Source organism: Salmo salar, unplaced genomic scaffold (assembly GCF_905237065.1).
Source record: "Salmo salar unplaced genomic scaffold, Ssal_v3.1, whole genome shotgun sequence".
NCBI classification, from domain to species: Eukaryota; Metazoa; Chordata; class Actinopteri; order Salmoniformes; family Salmonidae; genus Salmo; species Salmo salar.
The window spans coordinates 165,297-178,331 of NW_025549797.1; the positions used below are offsets into that span (position 1 = coordinate 165,297).

The following is a 13,035-nucleotide window of genomic DNA, read 5'->3' on the forward strand; positions in this document are numbered from 1 at the left end:
AGCAAGGACATGCATCACAAAAACCAAAAGTACAGCTAAAATATTCACTAACCTTTGATGATCTTCATCAGATGGCACTCATAGGACTTCATGTTATACAATACATGTATGTTTTGCTCGATAAAGTTCATATTTATATCCAAAAACAGCATTTTACGTTGGCGCGTGATGTTCAGATAATGTATACCCACCAAACCCCCCGGTGAATGTGCACATCAATTGACAAAAATAATCATCATAAACGTTGATAAAATTTACAACAGTTATTGAAAGAATTATAGATACACTACCCCTTGACGCAACCGCTTTGTCAGATTTCAAAATAACTTTACGGAGAAAGCACATTGTTCAATATTCTGAGTACATAGCTCAGCCATCGAAGCAAGCTATACGGCTGTTGTTGATGCCAAGTTCTGGCATCAACAAAACTCTGAATTTGTATTACAAATATTATCTTACCTTTGCTAATCTTCGTCAGAATGCACTCCGAGGACTCCTACTTCCACAAGAAATGTTCAGTTTTGTTTGAAATACTCCATATTTATGTCCAAATACCTCCGTTTTGTTGTGCGTTCAGATCACTATCCAAAGGCATAATGCGCGAGCGCAGCACCAGAGACGAAAAGTCAAATAGTTCCATTACCGTTCATAGAAACATGTAAAACGTTGTTTACAATCAATCCTTAGGGTATTTTTAAGATAAAACATCGATAATATTCCAACCGAACAATAGTGTATTCATTCAAGAAGAAAAAGAAGGATGGGCGCACTGTCGGGCTCGCGCATCACCAAGTCCTTTGTCCTCAGGCAGTCCACTCATTGACTGAGCTCCTATTTTCTGCCCAGTAACAGGAGAATGATGGAAAAACTTTCTGAAGGCTGTTGACAGCCAATGGAAGCCTTAGGAAGTGCAACGTGACCCCACAGATACTGTAGTTTTGATAGAACTACAATTCTCAGATTTCCACAATTCCTGGTTGAATTTTTCTCAGGTTTTTGCCTGCCATATGAGTTCTGTTATACTCACAGACATCATTCAAACAGTTTTAGAAACTTCAGAGTGTTTTCTATCCAAATCTACTAATAATACGCAAATATTTGACTCTGAGCCCGAGTATTAGGCAGTTTACTCTGGGCACGCTTTTCATCCGAAAATGAAAATACTGCCCCCTATACCCCAAAAGGCTAAACTGCCTGCTACTCAGGCTCACAAGGTAGGATATGCATATTATTAGTAGATTTGGATAGAAACCACTCTGAAGTTTCTAAAACTGTTTGAATAATGTCTGTGAGTATAACAGTAGTTTTTCAAGTGATTCCCTATCCAGTATACAGTGACTTAGGGTTCATTTTGCACTTCCTAAGGCTTCCACTAGATGGCAACAATCTTTAGAACATTGTTTCATGCATCTACTGTGAATATGGAGCGAACAAGAGGGCCTGGAAGTTGATGAGTGAGAAAATGACATGAGCTTAGAGGCGCACGCTCAGGTGAGAGTTAGCTGTGTTCCTTTTATTTTCTGAAGACATTGGAATTGTCCGGTTGGAATATTGCTGAAGATTTATGTTAAAAACGTCCTAAAGATTGATGCTATACATCAACATATTTCTACGAACGTAAATATAACTTTTTTTGACTTTTCGTCGTAACATTTGTGCACGCTTCCTGCATTTGGAGTAGTGGATTGAACGTGTGAACAAAAGGAGGTATTTGGACATAAATTATGGACTTTATCGAACAAAACAAACATTTATTGTGGACCTGGGATTCCTGGGAGTGCATTCTGATGAAGATCATCAAAGGTAAGTGAATATTTATAATATTATTTCTGAGTTTTGTTGACTCCACAAAATGGCGAGTATGGTTTCGTGTCTGAACGCTGTACTCAGATTATTGTAAAATTTGCTTTCGCCGTAAAGCTTTATTAAAATCTGACACAGCAGTTGCATTAAGGAGAAGTGTATCTATAATTCTTTAAATAACTGTTGAATATTTTATCAAGGTTTATGATGAGTATTTCTGTAAATTTATGTGCTCATTCACCGGAAGTTTTGGGAGGCAAAACATTTCTGAACATTACACGCCAATGTAAAATGGGGTTTTGAAGAATGTCTGAGTATCATGTTCAAACTCTAAATCAGTGTAAATACCACATCTTTAACTGCATTTTGATGTTTTTGTTTTGAAGGTGTTTGTTCTGATGTCAGACTGGATCAGTCACCTTCTCAGGTGTCATGTTACATCTCTTGTTTTTCAATGACTAATTATAACATTCACTAGACAAGGCAGAAACCTGGGAGAGGACTGGAGTGGATTGGGAGAATGAGCACTGGTTCAAACTCTGCTACCTACTCAGACACCCTGACAGGCCAGTTCACCTTGACTGAGGACGTCTCCATAAACACCCAGTTCTTAGAGGCCAAGAGTCTTAGTTCAGAGGACTCTGCTGTTTATTACTGTGCTCGACAGACACACTGATTGAAGCTGGTGAAGCAGCTGTACAAAAAAAACTAACAATATGGCTAACTGGTGTACTACTTCCTCTCTTTATGTAACACTAGAATAATACTAAGAATAATTACTGTAAATAATAAAACAATATCACAAAGCACTACACTATAAAAGAGTCCAGCCTCTAACATTCTAACTACACAATCAGAGGATCTCTTGCCCTGTCTGGTTGATCGTTCTTGTTGTCACATGAACAAGTATTTAACAAAGTATTCAGAACATATGAATCTGTTTCCCATCTCTGAGTTCTCTATTTAATCTCTGTGTGATCTTCCCTTCCTGTGAGGAGGAGTCAATGCAAAACTCTGACCTCTTCCATCACTACTTATCTCACTGTTGAGTGGAAGAGAGGGGCTGAAGCTCTGAATACTAGACTGAGTGATAGACACTGACAATAGTCAAAAATGTTTAACAAAGATTACATAGTAGGGCTACTGCTAATGGTTATAGGACTGTCAGGTAAACACTTTGTTTTTACTTTCAACAGATGGTTGTGTGTACTTAAAAGCTCTTCTTCAAGTTTGAAATACTCTCTTTTTATCAACAGGTTTTCAGGGTCAGAGGCTGATTGAGTCTGGACCAGTAGTTAAAAAGCCTGAAGAACCACACAAACTGACGTGCATAGCCTCTGGTTTAGACATGAATAACTACCGGATGGCTTGGATCAGACAGGCTCCTGGGAAAGGACTGGAGTGGGTTGCAGCTATTACCCATGACAGCAGAAGCACCTACTACCCCCAGTCTGTTCAGGGTCGGTTCACCATCTCCAGAGACAATAGCATGAAACAGGTGTATCTCCAGATGAACAGTCTGAAGACTGAAGACTCTGCTGTTTATTATTGTGCCAGAGACACAGTGACACAGGAGGCTAAAGAGCTGTACATAAACTGATCAAGCACTTCTCTCACTGGAAGAGTCTAATGGGATGTAAGACAGACAATAAACTGAGGATCCAGCACAAGTGTATTCACAGCATACCATTCCTCATCAAGCTCAATGAAGCTTAAACCACTCTGACCATGTTAGTCAGTAAATATAATCTTGATTACAGCTTATTTACATTCACCTGTATATCAGTCTAATCCAATTAAGAGTTTGAGTTACTGGTAGGTAGTAATGTAGCCATTGAACATAATGAAATATCAAAGAGGAATTTTGATAGCAGACTTTGACTGATATATGAAAAGAGTAATAGGCTGTTGTCAGGCAGTGGGTGTAGCTGGTGCATGGAAGTCAGGCGCAGGAGAGCAGAGATGAGTGGACAAAGCACTTTGCTGAAGCATTTAATAGAACAGAACGCAACTGCATCACAAAAACAAATGCCCAAAGAACAAGTGATGCAGCATCTTGTACAATAACCAAGTACAAGCGTGCCAACCTGAACAATAAACAATACCCCACACAGACATGGAGGGAACAGAGGGCTAAATACACATAGTAATTATGAGGAGATGTAAACCAGGTGTGCAGGAAAACAAGACAAAACAAATGGAAAATGAAAGGTGGATCGGCGATGGCTAGAAGACCGGTGACATCGACCGCCGAACGCCGCCCGAACAAGGAGAGGAACCGACTTCGGCGGAAGTCGTGACAACTGTATATACTGTATCTTTGGTGGACACCAAAAGTTAGATTATCTCCATCTGTGCATCAATGATAATGATGAGAATAACATACTGTAAACCACGAGCAGAACAGAACCATTCATAATGCTGCACAATGCATTCCATAACAGATAACTGTATTATTACACTGTAATTACACTGTATTATTAAACTGTAATATATTCTACTCAACATGTCACCGTGGTACTAGAAATTTACTAACTGTACTTCTGCATTAATCCTAAATCTCAGACTTTGATGCAAATCAATTCCCCCCTTTGTACAGTATATATAGAAGGGTCTGTCTCTCCTTCACCTAGTTGGAGTAAATAAGTACTGTTCCCATCAGTTCAGCTTCCACATAAACCATGTTCCCTGCATCTCTGCTGCTGCTGCTGGCAGCTGCCTCCTGTTTATTTTTTCATTAAATAGATAGTACTATAACATAATCAAGCTTTATCCATTTTTCATGTAGCTGATGTTAGACCATTTTCAAATATCTCAATCCCCCCACAGGTGAGCATGGTATTGTTGACCCAGAACTCAGTAGCCAAGCTCTATGGTTGTAAAGCCCAGAGAGTCTTGGAGCATCACCTGTAAGGTATCTGGGAATTCTATCAGTGATGATAGCTATACCACAGACTGGATTAGACATCCTGTAGATAAAGCTATGGAATGGTTCAGATGGAAACTGCAAGGATTCTTTGAAAAGCAGGTTCAGCATCTCCAAAGATGGATCCAAAAACATAGTGACTTTAGAAGGGAAGATAACTCAAACTGAAGACACAGCTGTGTATTACTGTATCAGATATAATGACACACAGTGGTGTGAAGCAAAGCATGACCTGTACAAAAACAACAAAGATGTCTGTCGCATGAAACCATCGTTCCCTAAGGATTACCCAGTTCACATTGTCACAGTCAAAATAGACACTTCCTGGGAATGAGATAAACTGTGTGAAAAGCTTTATACATAATTAGAACCATATATCTGCAATCATATTTTAACCATGAGTAACAGACATGTGCATGTAAGTACAAAATTGTTTCATGTTTATAAGCAGGTTATAAGCAGATTTTTTAATTAAGCGATACAAAGTTTTTTCTTTGTTAAATTAGTGATAAAGATTGTGAACATCCAAACCATTCACAATTAAAGGTTCAACCATTCACAATGATGCTGACTAAATAACAACTATTAAAGTTTAAACCATTCATAATGATTCTTACTAAACAAAGGCTATTTTTTACCTTTATTTAACTAGGCAAGTCAGTTAAGAACAAATTCTTATTTTCAATGACGGCCTAGTGGGTTAACTGCCTTGTTTAAGGGTAGAACAACACATTTTTACCTTGTCAGCTCGGGGATTTGATCTTCCAACCTTTCGGTTACTAGTCCAACGCTCTAACCACTAGGCTACCTGCCAACCCATTTTAAAGGTTCAACCATGAATAATGATGCTGACTAAATAACAAATATTAAAGTTTAAACCATTCATAATGATGCTGACTAAATAACAACTATTAAATGTTAAACCATTCATAATGATGCTGACTAAATAACAACTATTAAATGTTAAACCATTCATAATGACGCTGACTAAATAACAACTATTAAATGTTAAACCATTCATAATGACGCTGACTAAATAACAACTATTAAATGTTAAACCATTCATAATGATGGTGATTAAATAACAACTATTAAATGTTAAACCATTCATAATGATGCTGACTAAATAACAACTATTAAAGGTTAAACCATTAATAATGATGCTGACTAAATAACAACTATTAAAGGTTAAACCATTCATAATGATGCTGACTAAATAACAACTATTAAATGTTAAACCATTCATAATGACGCTGACTAAATAGCAACTATTAAAGGTTAAACCATTCATAATGATGCTGACTAAATAACAACTATTAAAGGTTAAACCATTCATAATGATGGTGAATAAATAACATCTATTAAATGTTAAACCATTCATAATGATGCTGACTAAATAACAACTATTAAAGGTTAAACCATTCATAATGATGCTGACTAAATAACAACTATTAAATGTTAAACCATTCATAATGATGCTGACTAAATAACAACTATTAAATGTTAAACCTTTCATAATGATGCTGACTAAATAACAACTATTAATGAAGGTTAAACCATACATACTAATGTTGACTAAATAACAATTATTTTGAGTTAGGTGAAAATTAAAACATCATTATAAGAAAGGCTTACTATAAGAAAGGTTCATACATGTTTATAGCAGTTATAAAGAATTGTACCAGCAAGATTTAGGTAAAATGTTCTAATTCGAAATAATAAATACATTTTCTATAATATATAATACATAACAGTTAACTGAAGATAAACAATATTGTAAAATATTCAAAGAAATAATAGATATGTGTATGATCACCTATCCACAACCATCTGAATGTGTTGCCGTCCTCATAGAGCAGGTGTGTGGTACTGGTGGGAAGTTTTTGTTATGGTGTTTATCACTGTGACTATATGGGGGTCACAGTGATATTACGTCGTACAAAAAACCCTTTGCTCCTGTATGGACACATCAACACTGATCAGGTCAAATAAACACCTCCCAGGACAATGGTACCAATGTAACCCTAATGAATCCTCACCATAAACATGATTTTGGCCATAGCCATGATATTGGGTTTTATACTGCAACATAAATCCATACATTTGCAAACAACTGTTACAAACTGACAATGGATACACCTTTAGTCAGAAACAATAATACAAAACAATGAAGATTAATCCACCAACTCATAGAGAATATAATTCTATAAGAATATGTAGTTTCTTATACCTCACTGAGAGCAGAGTCATATGGAATCCCTATGGAGATGTGAAGGTGGTGTTTTTGTGCTGGGGTATATCACTGTGATATGGGCTGGGGGGCACAGTGAAATGAGGCTGTACAGAAACCTCAGAGACTAAACCTGCATTATATCTGCATAAGGATTGGGACAATGGGGAGAAACCATACAGTATTCTTCAAATGACAGTCTGATATTGATATAACCCCATTGTACATTATTTTACATTTTAAAAAGTATGTTTTGATGGAGTGATGTCATGACATGGACATGAGCATCAGTTTTTAAAAGGTATACAAAAGTGAAATCACAACATCTGTCCTCAATAAATCAGCTGTATGATTATATTATGATATGGCATTATATTTTCATCTGTTGGATTCAGAATCACAACTTTAAAGCTGCCTATTGAGGTGCAGGGTTTTTGTACAGGTAGTGAATGGAGACATAGCACTGTGACGCTTTTGACTACTGGGGTAAAGGGACACAAGTCACCGTCTCAACAGGTAAGCAAACTTAAATGTATTATATCCATCAAATGTTTAATTTTCCCATTCTATGTTGAGTGTAGAAAGAACATATTTTGGGCTTTTGCATTTTTCAGATGCAAAGTGTCATTGAATAGACCTGTTCATAGTCCGCCATAGAAATGGTTTACCTCAATTTGCTTATTTCCTTGAAAGTCAAATAGTTCCTCAATTTCTAGATTCTGCTGTTGTAGAATAATGCAGAAGTCTGTTTCCTAAAGTCTTATAAATAGAAAACCATTTGTTCGTTGTGGAAATACATTGTTGATCAAGTGTGACTATGTGACAATGTGGTATCTATTTAGATTTGTTTTTACAAACCAATTTACATTGAAGTTGAAGTTATCATGATTAGTTGAAACAGATTGTTGTAAAGAGGGTCGTTTTTGTATTGCTTGGCATATGCCCTTGTCACACTGTGTATGGATACTTTGACTATTGGGGGAAAGGGACAATGATCACAGTATCATCAGGTAAGCCATTGTATATATCAATTTTTTCATGCAATCAAATTGTTGTAGTTTGTAGATAAATAATTGTTTTATGGAGAAAAGTAGACATTATTACTTGGATAATGTTGTTAGTGTAGCACACCTAGGTAAGGCAGTATATCGTTTGTTCATCTGTCCACATAAGTCTTTCACTTTTTGTGATTGATGTTTAATTAGTTGATTATGTAGGCTTTGTTTTAGGTCTAAAATGACCATGTAAAAACAAAAATGTAGGCTATTCATATGGGAGTCAAACACATAAACCGATTATAGGGTATAATTATAAGAGTTAATCTTAGCCTGTATTGAATTGAGTATTAATTGGCATCACCTTAATCCATAAAAATAATTACATTCAAATGTTTTATTAGTGGAACAGTATGTTTTATTTTACAGTTCTGTTTTCACTGGTAAATGTGTCTACAATTGAATGTGTTCATGTGTATTTAATTGTGCCGTCATGTATTATACCTTTTCTAAAATGTTTATTGTATTCTACTGAGCCAGTTACTTTATGTTCATATTCGTATATTTTATTATTTCTTATTGTTGTTGCATTGTTGAGAAGGAACCTGAAAGTAACTATTTGTATCCTGTACATACAACTAATAAAACTAGAAACGTAGTGGTAATTATAACCAACTACATGGAATTAAATGGTGCCTTATAGTGCCAGATTAAATTAAAAAGTAGTTATTAGGTTATAACTGTGTAATGACCATTTTTACCATGGTAATTCCAAGTAGATACCTGGTCATTTCTGTACATTCAAATAAAGTGTTACCTTTCTTTCTTTCTTTATTTATTTCCTTCTTGCAGCAACCACAGCCCCCCCTACTCTACTCACTCTTATGAACTGTGGAACCCCTTCTAACAATGTCTACAGCATCGGTTGTCTCGCTACCGGCTTTTCACCTTCCTCACTCACCTTCAAATGGACAGACGCCAGCAGGAGTACGCTGACGGACTTCGTCCAATACCCGGCAGTCCAGAGCGGGGGAACCTACACAGGAGTCAGTCAGCTCCGTGTGGCTAAGGATGTCTGGGATACTGCAACGTCTTTCCATTGTTCTGTGGAACATCCTGGAGGTGGAAAGACAGCAGTCATCAATAAACCAGGTATGATGTGGTCATTATATTGTATTTTTCTATGAAGTTGGTTCTATTTTTCTAAAGACTGCATTTTAATGTTTGTGATGTAAACTATTTCTGTTTAGAAAACCTGACTATAAAATTATGCTTGGTGTTTACCCTGGATGTCTTATTTCAATAAGCGATTAAACTAACATGCAGACATTTTCCTCCCCCTACTCAGTCTCAAAGCCTCCAACAGTGTCTTTGCTGTCGGGGCCTATTGGCACAACCCAGTACCTGATGTGTATGATTGAAGATTTCGCCCCCAACAAAGTCACTGTCACCTGGAAGAAGAATGAAACGGAGGTGGAGGGCCCGACCCCTACTGTAGGCCAACAGCCGTCAGGCCTCTTCTCAGCCAGCAGTCTGCTGAAGGTCATCAACACTGACTGGAACAACAAGGTCAAGTACAGCTGTGTGGTGCAGCACCAGGGACAAACCACCATCAAGACGATCTCCAAAACAGGTCTGTACATAGGAGAAGACTGTACTACAATTGATGTCATGCTCACATACAGGATCTCTATTATTTAGTGTAGTTCCTCATCAGTAACATTAACATGTCCTGCTTTCACACGGCTTCTTTCCCCTTTCAGAACCGCTGACGGTGACTCTGAACCCACCGAGTGTGAAAAAGGTGTTCATGGACAACCAAGCAGTACTGGACTGTGTCATCACTGCTACAGACCAAGACACAGTGTCTGGTACCAATATCACCTGGCAGGTCAACGAACAGGCCAAGACTGATGACGTCGACCTGAAACCTATTGAATCAAAGGGCAACCTGAACAGCAGGGTCAGCACTCTGACCATAAACCAGATGGAGTGGACCAATGTGAACAAAGTCCAGTGTTCTGCCATGAAGAGTGGTGAAGACACACCGGTCGTTCAGGAACTCAGCTTCACCAAAGGAAGTAGGTCATTGAGACATCTCAATGTGGTTGTGATAAGTGGTCACGTACTCCAGGTTCTGGAGAGGGAGGCACAGAATGTGCAGACTTTTGCTCCAGCCCAGCGCTTACACACCTGAGTCATCAAATCAACTAATCATTAACTTATCATCACCTTTGCTTAGTTGAATCAGGTGTGTTAGTGCTGGACTAGAACAGAAACCAGCACACCCCTGTGTTGCTCCAGATCCAGGGATAAGGACCACTTGGTTGGATTTTAAACTGATATTCACATACTGGTTTTCATATGTGCCTAAACCACAGGAGGTTGCTTGTGGGAGGACGGCTCATAATAATGGCTGGAACGTAGTAAATGGAATGGCATCAAACACATGGAAACCATGTTTAATGTATTTGTCACCGTTCCACTTATTAATCTCCAGCCATTACCACGAGCCCATCCTCCCCAATTAACGCGCGACCAACCTCCTGGGGTTACACGAACAAGAGTAATGTTTCTCCTTAAAATCAATCCTCTTTCAGGTCAAGCCCCTTCAGTGTCCGTTCACCTTGTCCCAAAGGAAGACCCCCTGGAGGGGGAAGTGACTCTGTTGTGCCTGGTGCTCAGTCCGTCTCTCTGTGACGTCTACATCATGTGGAAGGTGGGGAAGGTGGGGAAGGTGGGCGAAGACAATTATCAGGAGGGTGTCACCAGCCCTCCTCAGAAAACCCAGAAAGGCAGCTACCTTGTCACCAGCGTCTTCACCACCACCAAGAATGTTTGGGACACGGAAGTGCTTTTCACATGCGCCCGTCAGGCACGACAGCTTGGACAACAACACCGCATCTAAGGAGGACAGTGTGTCGAAGTCCAAGGGTAACTCATGTCAAGATATGTGATTTTAATCTGTGTGCGTTGTGTTGTTCTTTCTCCTTATTAACTCCTCTGTGGGTCAGAATAGCCAATGGCTAGGACTGTCCCCTGTTGTCCTCTTTGATGTCATTCATTGTTGTCCTTGTTGAGTTAAAGTTAACATGTTAGTGTTGTCATTGTTTTGTTGACTGTAACATATTGTCTAATGTGATATTGTCCAGTCTACTGTTTTGTAAGTTGTCAGTCCTACTGCACAGCCTTGTGTTGCCATTGTTGTACTTTGTCATTATTCAATGTGTCTTCCTAATGTGGAGGCTGGCTAATAAACAATACTGCATTTAACATCACATCGTTTCGAGTTCGTATATCAATTACTTCAAGTCTTAGAAAATATACTGGTCTACTGTACATATAAAAACAGAATGAAGACAATTGTTTGGCATGAAAAGACACAACAGTACTGAATAGCCTACATAGTAGTACTATGCTTCCAATCAGGTGGTCATGGACGTACTATTTAGTGTATAAGTGTAGTTTGACATAATGTGAGTGGGTGTGCATGTTAATATTAGGACAAGATATGAGCCTGCACAGGTCAGTTTCATGTGTTCTTTGTGTGTTGATGTGTGTGTCTGTGTGTGTCTGTCTGTGTGTGTCCATATCATTTGAACTCATGTAGCTGTATTTGTTAGAAAATGATAAAGAATAATACAGGTGTAGAATACAAAGACACACATGAACACATACACACGTAAACACGCAGACACACATGAACACGCACACACACACAGACACAAGTATATGTCCATTCCTCACCACCTGTCTCTCTCCCTGTTCTCAGAGAACATCCCACTGACTGAGCCTGAGGCGAGCTTCGCTCTGAGCTGCACGGACAACGATGAGGATGAGTTCAGCAGCCTGTGGTCCACCACCTCCTCCTTCATCATCCTCTTTCTTCTCTCTCTCACCTACAGCACAGTGCTCAGCCTGGTCAAGGTACTGACACCACTTATTTCATGTGATTGTAGACTTCTGATGAAGGCCATTGGCAGCTGAAACGTCACGATTTCAAATAAAAATATAAGGTATCAAGTGTTTAATTGAACACGAACATTTCGCTACACCCGCAATAGCATCTGCTAAATATGTGTATGTGACCAATAACATTAGATTTGATTTGATTGTGAGTGAGAGTTGCTCCTTTACCTTCCAAATATGATTATATACACGGAGGAGAGATGAGAAACTCTTTGTGGGCCAAAGGTAACCTACATTGCTCTACTTTGCTGTCTGCTTATTGTATTAACCTGTATCTGTCTCTGCCTCTTTTCAGATGAAGCAGTGAAGAACACATGATGGACTGCAGAGATAGATGAGTCTAGACTAGAAAGATAATGGTCTGGGATGATTATGGTGTTCAGTAGTGTTCTTTAGTAATAATGGTATGGATATATCCAAAATATTATTGATTATGATTGATTAGTATTGTTGTTGTCAATATTATACAAGCATTGTGGTGATGTTATTTTTAATTCATTCATTTCTATTGTACAGTATCTTTAAATATAAGTGTATCCTGTAATGTCTGTGTCCTTTTTCACTTTAATAAAGTAATTTTGTTTTTACTGAGACATCCACTGGATGCTAATGCTGGGAGAAGGACACATCCTTTGTCCAAAAACATTACTGATTGGAGTGTTTCTGCTTGGCAGAGTTATCTATGGAGCCAATTTACAGCTGTACTTCCTCCCAGGACAGATTAAAACAACGTTAGGCTATATCTGTAATACTCAACTAAGACTTCAACATTCTGTTATCAGTTGATCTGAGGTGGTTTCTTGGTTCTCTAACTTGTCTAATAATAGTGTCATGCAAAAGCAGCTTCCTCTCTCTCTATCCCCTTGATACCACACCTGTGGCACTGAAACTGTCCAGCAACTGCCAGGAACACAAATACACTTCCTTGAAAGAAGAGAAAGACTGCATGTATGAAAGCAACGCACACACGCACGCATGCACACATATACAGTATATAAATACATATGAACAAAAGTATTTTAGTTATTTGATTTTCCTATGTACGTCATATGGTTGTGTAAAGTCGGGCGTGCCACTTTGTATTTCTTTAATGGAGTACTACACACACGCAA

General features: G+C 38.3%; 2 gene segments (V, D, J or C); both read left to right on the forward strand.

Moving 5' to 3' along the window:
* The first annotated feature begins 2,874 nt into the window (after positions 1–2,874).
* On the forward strand, positions 2,875–3,915 carry LOC123723717 (Ig heavy chain V region 914-like). The segment is given in 2 exon segments: positions 2,875–2,971; positions 3,060–3,915. Coding segments are annotated over 2 exon segments (399 nt in total).
* A 3,752-nt stretch (positions 3,916–7,667) lies between these two features.
* Positions 7,668–12,538, forward strand: LOC106597540 (Ig mu chain C region membrane-bound form-like). The segment is given in 7 exon segments: positions 7,668–7,969; positions 8,807–9,106; positions 9,303–9,587; positions 9,718–10,035; positions 10,555–10,888; positions 11,727–11,881; positions 12,219–12,538. Coding segments are annotated over 7 exon segments (1,423 nt in total).
* Positions 12,539–13,035: the final 497 nt, after the last annotated feature.